At 40.0% G+C, this 12,632-nt stretch overlaps 1 protein-coding gene across 4 annotated transcripts in view; it reads left to right on the top strand.

Annotated features, from left to right (window-relative positions):
• The window catches only part of RALGAPA2 (Ral GTPase activating protein catalytic subunit alpha 2), a 456,753-nt gene that overhangs the window by 316,109 nt on the left and 128,012 nt on the right, over window positions 1-12,632 (top strand). For all 4 annotated transcript variants that reach the window (XM_040351179.1, XM_040351181.1, XM_040351182.1 and 1 more), the window contains one exon: window positions 753-880. In XM_040351179.1, the coding sequence (XP_040207113.1) occupies window positions 753-880 (128 nt within the window). The remainder of the gene's footprint in view (window positions 1-752; window positions 881-12,632) is intronic.

Raw genomic sequence — 12,632 nt, forward strand, 5'->3', positions numbered from 1 at the left:
TTTTGCAGCACAGAATGTTTTTCACCTTGAAAAAAACAGGTGACAAATCTTAGGGCTTTAGCATCACTTTAATATATGTTCAGTTGGTAAGTAAACGGCACCATATTTTTTTTGATTCAGGTAACTTGTTCCAGTGCATGCGCCCTAGCTGCTGCTTTCTCCACAGTTGTTCCCCTTAGTCTGTGGATGGGTCATCTCTCTGGTTTGCACAGCCCCTGGGTTAGACTCCTATTCTGTGGGGTTGTGTTGACCTTGGATTGATTGAGTTGACTACCATTTTGAGATTGACACCACACCAGCAACATCAAACACCTAATGAAGTGAACTTTGCTTCGCAAAATGCCCTGAGATTGATGATATCTATCTTGTGGAGCTTTCTTACAATTGCAATTTACACTTTAACATAAATATGTAACTGTGTGTTGTAGAACAATTCTATGTGATATGTGGTCTTATATTGGTGCACTTTTTTGTTTTTAACATTTTATTGGATATTTGTAGTAAAGAATCATTTTTTTATTTACTTGCTTAATTTGTTTTTTGACCTCCATAAAAATCCCAGGGGCAAATATTTTTGGTACTTCTTTGTAATTGTAAATACGTGCAACTTCCATGCCCCTAACAAAACTGAAATATTGAGAAAATGGCAACAATGCAATGAATTATAAAACCTAAAACAAGAAACAGACATTTTGTCCACGGCAACCGATCAGGCAATATATTTACATCCATTATGTATTTGTTTTTTATAGGTGCCATTTTTTGGTCCCCTTTTTGATGGCGCTATTGTAACAGAGAAGCTCCTACCCACACTTGTATGTGCAACCTGCATCAATGCCAGCAGAGCAGTGAAGTCCCTTATCCCTCTCTACCAGAGCTTGTATCCTTTTTATGGTAATGTCAAAACACAGGTTTTCACTTCCATTTGGTAAGTGCCTTTGTGTATTTTTTTTTTTTTTTTTTACTCCTAGAGAAGTAGAGCAGCTGGTATATATTATATTTGTTTAAATGAGGGGGAAAGCAACAATAAAATGAATACAAATGCTGTGTTCAGGAGGGACTTGCAGAAAATGACGCAGGGAATGATCAGTACTAGTTGATCATTTGCATCACAAAAGGGTCAGTATGTTTGCACATTCCAGAAGTCCCATGATCCCTTGCAAGCCTTGACAATATAAGGGATTGGGATTAAAATTTTGAATAATTATACACTCTCAAGATCTGTGTATTCTTGTATTTTGTATGACTATAAAGGATTTAATCGTATCTTTATACCTTTTATATCCACCAGATACAGACATTTCTGACAAATTGATATACATATTTAAATCACTTTTACAGTTTAAAGAAAGAACTGTGTGTTACTGAATATTTAAAAAATAAAACTGGTTTTCTTAAATTTTTGTTTGTAAAGTCCATCCACAATTGTAAACCTAAAGGGGGAGGGGAACCTCCAAAATACTTACCTCTGCTTCAACGGTCCAAATCTCAGGAGACCCCTTGCTGGCACTGGCATATTGTCCTCTGCTTCTTACAGGTGTCCATCTTCAGCCATGTTGATTGGCTGGTTCGGGATGACGGCACTCCCACACATGCAAAGGAGAGTAGTTATTATGGCACATTGGCACTATGCCAAATTGTAACTCAAGCTGCGCATACACAGCCCAGTGTACATTCTACAGAGGACCATGAGCAGGCGGGCAAGTTTATTTTATTGCAGAAGAGACATTGCATGCCTTGTCTGCAATAAGCAGCCTGCCTGCTCCCAGATTTTTTATTTTTAGACTTTAGTTCCACTTTGCATTGAATCTTTGGTCAGGCTTCGAACATTACGTTTTTACAATTTTTTTTTATAAACGTTTTAAAATTAGCTGACTTCTGTAGCTCCTTTAATATTTCAACTACCAATGATTTGTCCTACATGTTATGGCCATCAAAAGGTTATAACAAGCTTGCGACAAAAATTGTGGCATCCGTTCCCTGAAATATCTACACTGCACTGAGTACTCCGCTCTAAACACTTCTAGGTTCATGTCTATCATATCCTGGCCAGGGAAGGGTGAGGGGTCTAATAGACCCAAATTGTAAAGAGTACCCGTCAATCTACTTTATTGCTTTCGTAAGGGGCTTGTCAGACTTTTTTTGGTACCAATAAGGGTATGTGAAAAAAGTGTCTTAAAAAATAATAAAATACATTTTACCAATATATGTGTATATCATCTGTGTATTTAGATGCTTGCTGCTGAATGTGCATGCACAGTTTACTTTTAAAGGGGCTTAGGTTTTTATATCCAGACACAGCTGTAGTGCACCAGGTCAGTTCCTTTTTTTTGTCAGTAGTCTGTCATCTGCAAACCCATTATTAGAGCTGTCCCAATTCCCTGTTAGCATCTTGCTATTTTTTATAAAGGTGACCTCAGGATTTAGACTTACCCAGAATTTAGCAACAGCAAAATGTGTTATAAACAAAACCTCTTGGTATTAAAATTGAATACACCTTAAAGGAGATATTTCTGTAAAATGGATGCTGACCTATATTAAAATATATATATATCACTGTTGGCTACATGGAAGTGCTGTGCAAGTTTCACTGCAGATAGTACAAAGCCACTACAATGGCGTTATGGATAATTGTGTCTGCTGAGTTTAGGGAAGGGGTGTTTCTGAAGCAAATCTATCTCCACAAGGACAGTGGAAGCTTGGCAGCCGTTTTCAAGTAAAGACAGCTGAAGTCACTTGTTGGAACGTCTGCAAACTCTGGATACAGCTGCACTTGTCAGAAGCTTTGAGGGAAGTGTAATCAGCCGCAGAGATTCATTTGCATCTCAATTAGAAGCGAGTCAGGAGGAAGCACTGAAGTCTGTTGCTGGAAGGTTGCAGAAGAAATCTCATCATGCACAAAAGACCCCAACATTCAATACTCCAGCTGAGTATAGGACAATGTACCAGATTTGGTTTCCATGGGGACCAGCAACCTGCTGAGCCATTGAAAAATCTCAGGGGCTTGCACTGTAATCATTTGATCATAATGACAAATTCCACCGTCCTTACCAAATTCATTTTTTAGCTCTTAGAACTTTTTTTCAGCTAGTGCTTCTACTTCAAATTATTTTCAGTATTCATTATATGAAGTTGGTTTTTCCCTTAAAGGAGAGCTCTAGCCAGGCTAAAGTTAAAAGCTAAGGCACAGTTCTGTAACAATAGCCAAAGTGCCTTTTAGAAATGTTATAAAATGAATACTTTATTACTAAGTTGCCCTCCCATGGTCAATACAGATTGCTTCCAACCATACGATGACAGCAGGAGAATATGACTGATGCTATGAACCATCAGGCCACTGTGGTCCCTGTGCCAGCATCAGAAGATCAGAATGCAGCCAACTTTGGAGGAGTTCATCATGACTTTGGAGTCTCCCAATCCATCATTATATTCAAAAAGTATTTTACATGTAGACTTCCTCTCTGCCTATTTCTTGACAATAGTGACAATCTCAATGAACAGCAGGGTCAGGGGCCTCCCTCAGAAATAAGATTGTCACCCATTTCCTGCTGAGTAGCAAACTGGCATCTCATGCCTGTGTAGCTTACAGGGATTCAAGGTACTCTTCCAGTATCAAGCAAAAAATAAATAAAATGCTGCATATAATTTATTTTTTGTTTAGTTCATAGTGTGAGCAGCAACAACTTAACAGAGTTAAAGTCTTTACTAGCAGATGTGCACAGAGAATAATTCCACTAATTGACTCTGACTCTTCCAGCACCATAAGTACAGTGCCTTGAAAAAGTATTCATACATTTTGTCGCGTTGCAACCAAAAACGGAAATGTATTTTATTGGGCTTTTATGTGATTAACCAAATAAGTGGCGCATAATTGTGAAGTAGAAGAAAAATTATAAATGGTTTTCCAATTTTCTTCAAAAAAATATATGAAAAGTGTGACGAGCATTTGTATTCAGCCCCCTTTACTCTGATACCCCTAACTAAAATCTAGTGGAATTACCTTCAGAAGTCACCTAATTAGTAAATATAGTACATCTGTCATTTTAATCTCAGTATAAATACAGCTGTTCTATGAACCCCTTAGAGGTTTGTTAGAGAACCTTGGTGAACCAACAGCATCATGAAGGCCAAGCAACACACCAGACAGGTCAGGGATAAAAGTTGTGGAGAAGTTTAAAGCAGGGTTAGGTTATAAAAAAAAATATTTCTAGCTTTCAACATCTCACGGAGCACTGTTAAATCCATCATCCGAAAATGGAAAGAGTATGGCACAACTGCAAACCTACCGTCCACTTAAAGCGTTTAACCCCATGAAATTTAAATAAACTGATTCCGATTACTTTTAAAGTGGATGTAAACCCCAAAGAAAATGTTTTTGATGTCACAATGTAGAAAATAACATCATCTGTGCCCAGTCTTGCCACACAGAGTTAATCCAGCTCTGAGCAATCCTCTTTTTTTTGTTCAGGGAAATAAAACAGACTTCCAGATAAAAACCAAAGTCATTGCTTGAGTGACAGGTTATTTACATATCTCGTGCACTGCTTGCAGACATACACAGCTTCTGTAAAAAGTGCTCAATTCACATCCCCCTCCCCTCTTCCCTCCAGCTCTATGTATATTCTGATGGCTGTTGCATTTTCTCATTGCGCTGAACTGTGACTCACCCCATATTTTGAAAACATTTAGGCAAAACATAGAGGAGGGGATGTGAATTGTGCACTTTTTTTCAGAAGCAAGGACTTTGGTTTTTATCTTGAATCCGACGGGCGTAAGCACGTTTTTGAATCGGCGTATCTAGGTCATTTGCATATTGGACGCGTAATTCTACGAAAGCACCCCTAGCGGTCAGCGTAAATATGCACCCAAGATACGACGGCGTAAGAGACTTACGTCGGTCGTATCTTGGCCAAATTCAGGCGTAACTGCCTATATGAATCAGCGCATAGATAAGATGGCGCTCATTTGGACTTACGATGGCGTATCTGGAGATACGCCATCGTAAGTCCTTTCTGAATCCGGCCCAGATGTGCAAAGCAGTAGAGACGTCTTCAAAAAGACTTGCAACTGTAATTGCAGCAAAGGTTCTAAAAAGAATTGCCACACTTTTCACATATTGTATTTATTTAAAAAACATTATGAAAATCATTTATCATTTTCTTTTCACTTTACAGTTATGTATGACTTTGTGTCTATCACATAACATCCCAATAAAATAAATAACATGACAAAATGTGGGAAATTTCAAAGGGTATGAATACTTTTTCAAGGCACTGTATCTATTGATCGTATATGAGTGATTTCATTATGTTCCACATGTTAAAGTCAAAACATTGCTGCAACATTACATTAGAAGATGCTTTGAAATGACCTGTACATTGAGCATGAGTAACATTTTGTCACCATTCAGTTTGCTCATATGTATTAACCACTTTAAGACCAGGCCTATTTTTCAGACTTGTTAAAGAAATTTTATATATATAACACCCTAGAGAATAAAATGGCGGTCATTTTTTCTAATACACTTTTTTGAATTAAAAAATAAGACAACAGTAAAGTTAGCCCAATTTTTATTGTGAAAGATGTTATGCCAAGTAAATTGATACACATGTTACGCTTCAAATTTGCGCCCGCTTGTGGAATGGCGACAAACTTTTACCCTTAAAAATTTCCATATGTGATGTTTAAAAAATTCCACAGGTTTCATGTTTTAAGTTACAGAGGAGGTTTAGGGCTAAAATTATTGCTCTCGCTCTAACGATTGCGCCGATACCTCACGTGTGGTTTTAATATATGCGGCCGCTGCTCGTGTATGCGTTCACTTCTGCACGCGAGCTCAGCGAGACGGGGTGCATTTAAAAAAATTTTTTTTTTCTTTTACCTTTACTTTTTTATTTCTACACTGTTCTTTAAAAAAAAAAATTTGGTCACTTTTATTCCTATTACAAGGAATGTAAAAAAGTTTCTTTAAGAGCTATGGGCGAAAGTGACACTTTAACATCGCTTCCGTCCTGCAATGGTATGAAGACGGGTGGGGGCCATCTTCTCACTCAGCTCCATACCGCAGATGTGATTGCCTACACCGCTGCCAGGGGCTCCTGTAAGTGGTGGAGGGCAACGGAGCGTGGCGGGCCCCTATCCCGCAGCCGATAAAAGTGCCAAAGTATAATGACAACGGGCGGTCCGTAAGTGGTTAAAGTTCATGTAAAAGAAATTAAGATGTTAGAAATTAAAAAAAAAAAACTTGCAAGTAATTTGTAAGCTACTGGCAAGAATTTTTGTTTCAAGATTTTTATGATAGGAGAGGTATGAATTATTCATATTTAATTGTTGTAAAATTAAGTTTTCCATGTTCAGATAAACAGTCTTGCCATAGCGAACTTGTTATGCATTATAAATGTGCAGTATTGTAGGCGCCGAAAAAGCGTTAGAACTTATGTACTCTTTTGTCTGTTAATTCAATCCATCTGTTACAATATAAGCTATATTTATGTGTAGAACCTCAGTGTCTGATCCAGTGTGAATTAAAAAAACATAAAAAAATAAATAAAACACCTGTAATTGGAATAAATAATAAATTGAAGTGTTGTGCATAGCAACTAGTGAGACGTTAGTTTTCAGCTTTAAAAGTTTTATTTTTGGCAGAACTAGTCTAATATGCTATCCGTGTTTTTTCCTGTATTGTAGATCAGTCATCGCTGCAGCTCTGCTACCCATAGAATGACCAGTCACCTACTCACTTCCATGTAGTTGTCTCTAGGTTATCCTGGAATGGGGTGTCTAGTCTTTCCTTGCCCATTTCCGCCCTGCTCCATTTATTGGTAGCACTTTGTTGTCATCTGATATCACCTCAAGCATCACTTAAACCTCTCCTAATACTCAGTCCAAAACATAGCATCACGTTGAGGGCTTTTAAGAGATTGATTGCAAGAACACACCTACATGCTGAACAACTTCTGATTTAAAAAAGTGTTTAGATTATTTAGGAAAATGGTTTTGGGAAGTTTTGTACCCTTTATTGCCTGGAGTTTAGCTTCCACAAGTGCTAGAAAAATTACAACCACAGTCCCTGTTTAAATCATAGCAATATATGGAAAATCTGAATTTATTCTGAACATGGCGCCTGTCCAAAGCTAGGGACAGTCATTTCCAAATGCAATTTTTATTTCTAATCTTACATTTTTTGGAACATCCAAATGGCCTTTCCACAATCTTACTTTATTTTGCCATCTGTGCTAAACTGTACCATTGGCTATAATTCTGTATAACAGTATGCTGTGTGCAGGTCTATTAAACGGCACTGCAGTGCAGGCCTGTAAAGAACCCTGTGAATTTGCCCAATCAAACTCTTCTCTCTTGCATTAATGCCTTAAAATGAAACTGTGCCTAGCTGGCAATCACCAGTTAGGAAAACCCAAAATACAACCCACCCCATGAAGCCAAAAAGTGTATCACATAAGGGGCCCCCTGTATTGCCCAAAATGCCCTTTAAGCGCAGTGTATCACATTTGGAATTAAAGCGGAGTTCTACCCAAAAATGGAACTTCCGCTTTAAGTACTTGCGACACCCTGACATGCTACACTTGACGTGTAATTTTTTTTGGGGGGGGGGGGAGCTGGTACTTGGTTTTCACAGGTACCCAGCTCCCACTTCCTCTCCTAGTGCAGCGGGGGCCCGAAGGAAGTTCACCTCTCCCCCCCCCTACCTCCCTGCAATCGACATATCACATGTCCCAGAAGATTGCCATTCATAACGCGCAGTGCAGCTCACGCATGCGGACAGGTGAGTGTCTGATTTTTTAAAAGTCAGCAGCTACACTTTTTGTAGCTGCTGACTTTTAGATTCAAATATATTTTTAATATGTTTGACAAAAAATAATAGTACAAACAACGTTCAAATGTCCGCGAGACAAGAAAATACAATGCAAATTCCACTGTCTACCCTCAGCAGGGAACATTACCAACATAAACTCAGAGGCTCCGCCGCCTACGAGGAGCGTACAGTGCCATTCCATACAAAGGGCAGTGAGGGCTTAGACAATTTACATTCACCTGAAATTTTTAAGAGAGAGAAAGAAAAGCAAAGAAGGGGGAAAGAGAGCAATAGAGGATAGAGGAAGAAAGAAGGCAGAGAATATATAGAGAGATGAGGGACCGAGCAGACCGCGGCATGTCAAACCGACATGATAGAATCAGGGTAAGTAGCTGGGTTAACCCAGAGGTGCCAATAATGAGCTGCTGACTTTTAAATGGGTGGAACTCCACTTTAAGGGAGTCAGTGGGAGAAATAGTGCCCCATTGTTGTCAGTTGGCAGAATAGTGTCCCATATCCGTGGGAGGAATTTTACCCCAAGGCCCGGATAAAGACAAGCAAAGGGCAGTTTGGAGACCACTGCTCTACACTATACCACATTGATTTTAAATACCCTTTTATAGTTTTATCATTTATCCATGAATGGTAACATATTTTTCATTCATTTTATGCAAATTATGCACCTAGGCCTTGTGTGAGCTTTGGGCTTGTGTCTATGACATCAGTTTAAGACGATTCTGCTTCAACCTGCATAGGATTTGTAGGTATGTATATAGATTTGTATAGGAATGCAATAACCGCTTAAAGTGAACAAAAGCCAGTTGACACAGGCTATCAATGTCTTTTTTTGGTGCTGAAAATGCCCCCCTCGGCTTATACTCAAGTCACCTTTTTGTGCCTGATCTCCCGGAGTTGGGGACCTGGTACTGGCCGGCCGTAAGTCCCCTGGACCCCAAACTTGGCACGCATAAAAATTACTTGTAAACTCAATCCGGTGTAGCTTCTCAATGGCACACAAAGCCATTTGGCCTTCAACTGTGATAATCTGTGGTCATTTTGATTAGTTAAGCATGAAAATAGCTTTCCTGGAGCATTTGAGTCTCCGGTAGTGCAGCTGAGGCAAACAATCAACCATGGGTGGCAAGGCACTGTCAAAAGATCTCTGGGATAAAGTTGTGGACAGGCAAAAGTCAGGAGATGGATACAAAACATTTTTCAAAGGCTTTATCAATGCTTAGAAGCAAAGTGAAGTCCATTATTAAGAAGTGGAAGGTATTTGGTACAGCACAGACCCTCCCTGGATCAGGAAATCGCTCCAAACTGGATGACAGAGCCAGGAAGAAACTGGTCAGAGAGGCTACCAAGAGGCCTACAGCAACTCTGAAACAGTTGCAGGAATTTATACCAAAGAGTGGTCATTGTGTGCATGCGACTACAATGTCACAAATTCCCCACAAATAGGGCTAGTATGGGAGGGTTGAAAGTACAAAGAATACTCTTCAAGAAAGGCCACATGCAGTCACGACTGATCTTTGCCAGAACACACCTTGAACATTCTGAGACCACAAGGAAAAAGGTGTTATGGTCAATTGAGACAAAAAAAATATTATTTGGCCTCAACACCAAATGTTTGGGAATCCAATAGAGCTTACCATCCAAATAACACCATTCTGACAGTAAAGCATGGATGGAGGTGGTAATATCCTGTTATGGGGGCGTTTAAAAACCGAAGATGGCGAGAGAGAAGACACCAACAAGCAGGGATAAGATCCTCAGTAGTGATCATTGTGCATCCTTTGTTGTGCTTCCACCACCATAGGTACAGGCCGCTTACCTCACTTAATTGACCTCTGAATATACACAAAGGCCATTCACGCTTTCCCCACAGAAATTAAGTCCTGCCTCCAAGCCACTCCAACGATCACAATCCTCAAGCCCTCCTAAATACAGTTGATGAAGGCGTAGTTCATGCAATAATCAATATATATAGTGCTCTCTGCTTGTACTTAAACGGTCTTTTTATTAAAATAAAGGTTACTCACAAACATAGCACTGAAACCCAGTGCTAGTAAGAATGCTCCAACAACACCATGCACGTTCTGAAAGGTGGTTGTACTGATGTCACACAGCTTTCCCATCCACACGTGTATCGTCCCTATGGGCGGGACCTCCTCGGCGTATTACGGGGGCTCATATCGACGTCTGTATATAAACCATCTTATCTAATTAGTCACTAAAAACCCAGAGGGCATGACTAATGACTCATATCCGCCCCTTGTAGTGTACCACGTCGTCACGGCATGCGAGTGCGGTTTACAGTACGCGGAGAGAACCTCCAGGCCCTTACATGTAAGGATTGGAGAATGCGTTAATAATAAAAAGGGCCTCATAACTCACAATGTCTCCAAACACTTTAGAATGTTTTACAATCGCAGCCCCACAAAATTACAATTCTGGGTGGTTGAGAAAGTAACCAATCATTTGAGGGGAGGAAACTTCATTCAGCAATTGAGCCAATCGCAAATCCTTTTGGGTGTATACAATGAAAGTAGGGGTCCCCACGGGGTTAAACGTGGAATTTGATCTTAATTGCTTCAATATATACAGTAGATTTTTAAAAAAATATATTGAAATAGGTTAGTGTTTTGTTTTTTGAACAATGCTGTATGAGTAATGTTTTTTTAGATTATGTGTATGCACTATAATTTTCTGAAGGGTGGCTGTTATGACGTTCAATATTAAAATTTCCAATGGTACATTCTATTAGAATGGGTAAATGGACTTAATTAGAAATGTCCATGGCTGAGATTTAAGTATTTTATGCTTCTCCCCTTTGTCTATGTATTCAGTCAGAGTGGGGTTGCTATGGCCTTTGCATTGTATAGTCCGGCTCTGGTACCCGAGTTATGGAGCTGGACGAACGCAAGTGTCATGCGACGACACTTCGTGACCGCTTGAGGCATCTCCGTTACTATGGGAATGCACTTGACAGGAGAGATCTGGAACCCACAAAGATGGACGGGCTGGTGCTGTTTCTGCTCACCGGAGTGGGAGGATGCAGAACAGTGACCCGGCCTTCCGCGCATCCTTGCTGGTATGGTGTTGTCGGACGTGGTGGGTGGATCTTTGATACCGACCACACCATTCGGATGTCGTTGCTTCAGACGTCGATACGAGCTCCCGTAATATGCTGAGGAAGTCCCGCCCATAGGGACAATACACGTCAGTACAGCCACCTTCCAGAGAGACGCATGGTTTTGTAGAAGCATTCTTACTAGCACTGGGTTTCAGTGCTATGTTTGTGAGTAACCTTTATTTTAATAAAAAAAGACTGTTTAAGTACAAGCAGAGAGCACTATATATGTTTTATTGATTTTTGCATGAACTACGCCATCAACTGTATTTAAGAGGGCTATACCACGATTCAAGTTTAAAACAGGATTGTGATTGTTGGAGTGGCTTGGAGGCAGGACTTCATCTCTGTGATTGCCACTGTGGGGAAAGTGTGAATTACCTTTGTGTATATTCAGAGGTCCATTAAGTGAGGTGAGCGGCCTGTACCTATGGTGGTGGAAGCACAGCAAAGGATGCACAATATTTGTAAGAAAGCTGAACACACTGATCACTACTGAGGATCTTATCCCTGCTTGTCGCTGTCTTCTCTCTCGCTATCTTCGGCTTTTAAACTTTATAAATTGGGACTGTCTATATGTATTTTGTACTGTCAGACATTACCTATATGAATTTTTAGATTTGTTTTTTTTTCTTTTTTTTTAGCGCTGCACTATTATATGTATTTTAAGTCAGTTGAATTGCATATATTTTTGTAAGCTATGATTCCTGTCGGGCAAATCATGAGATCCTATTTTAGTTTAAATGAAATTGACAGCATTGCCTTTACAGGTAATAAGCACATTTTATTTATACGATTTCTATCCCTTGCTCCCTACCTCCCCTACCAGTGACTGGAGTGTGCCCATCCAGCTCCTGCATGCAAATTAATTTGGAAATGATTTTGGAACTCTAGAGCAGAGGTTGACATTGCTGTGGCAATGTATTCTCTGTGGCACCTGACAGCTTTCCTCCCTGAGATGTTCATCTGTGATTGACAGGCTTGTCTGCGGTTAGTCTTTGCTACCTAGTTCAGACGAAAACACAAGATTTAACTTGCCTTCTTGAGCCGCTGCTGTCAGATATTGTAGCCAGTTATGTGAAGACAGGCCAGAGGTTTGAGGCATAAGAACTTGCCCAAGCAACATCAATCTTGGCTGTGTCCTGATGAACACTGCGGTAGTTATAATAGGTGGGATAAAGAAGCCCTGACCTTCATTTTGAAGTGCAGTTTCCTGCTGCTGCAGATCGATAGTTTAGCTCCGTCTTCAGTGCTTACCTTCCGTTCTCACAGTGAGAACCTTATCCAGGCATGAATCGATAGCTATAATCTTCCCTAGCCTGTTACAACTCATGCAAGGCAAAGCTTTTAGGTAGCATTACACAAGATGGTGAAAAATATTTCCTTACTTGTAGCCCACTTCATGAACTTGCACAGAAATGTGTCAGATTCCATAGTCTTCAAAAGCTTGCCTTTATTGTGTACTCAAAAATTCTAACCACAGGTTGCAGGAAAGAAAATCGCTCGATTCCACCATCAACACAGTCCGTATTGATAGGGAAATCGTTCCTGCAGAGCTTTTGTGTTCCCTGGTGGCGGGGAGGGGGAACACACAGTGATTATTGATAGTGACTATAGCCACTGGCAATAATCGCATGAGAAATACAACAGGCTGGTTGTCCTCATCTATGGCTGGCTTAATGGTTG

The sequence above is a fragment of the Rana temporaria genome, chromosome 4 (genome assembly GCF_905171775.1).
Source record: "Rana temporaria chromosome 4, aRanTem1.1, whole genome shotgun sequence".
Classification (NCBI taxonomy): Eukaryota; Metazoa; Chordata; class Amphibia; order Anura; family Ranidae; genus Rana; species Rana temporaria.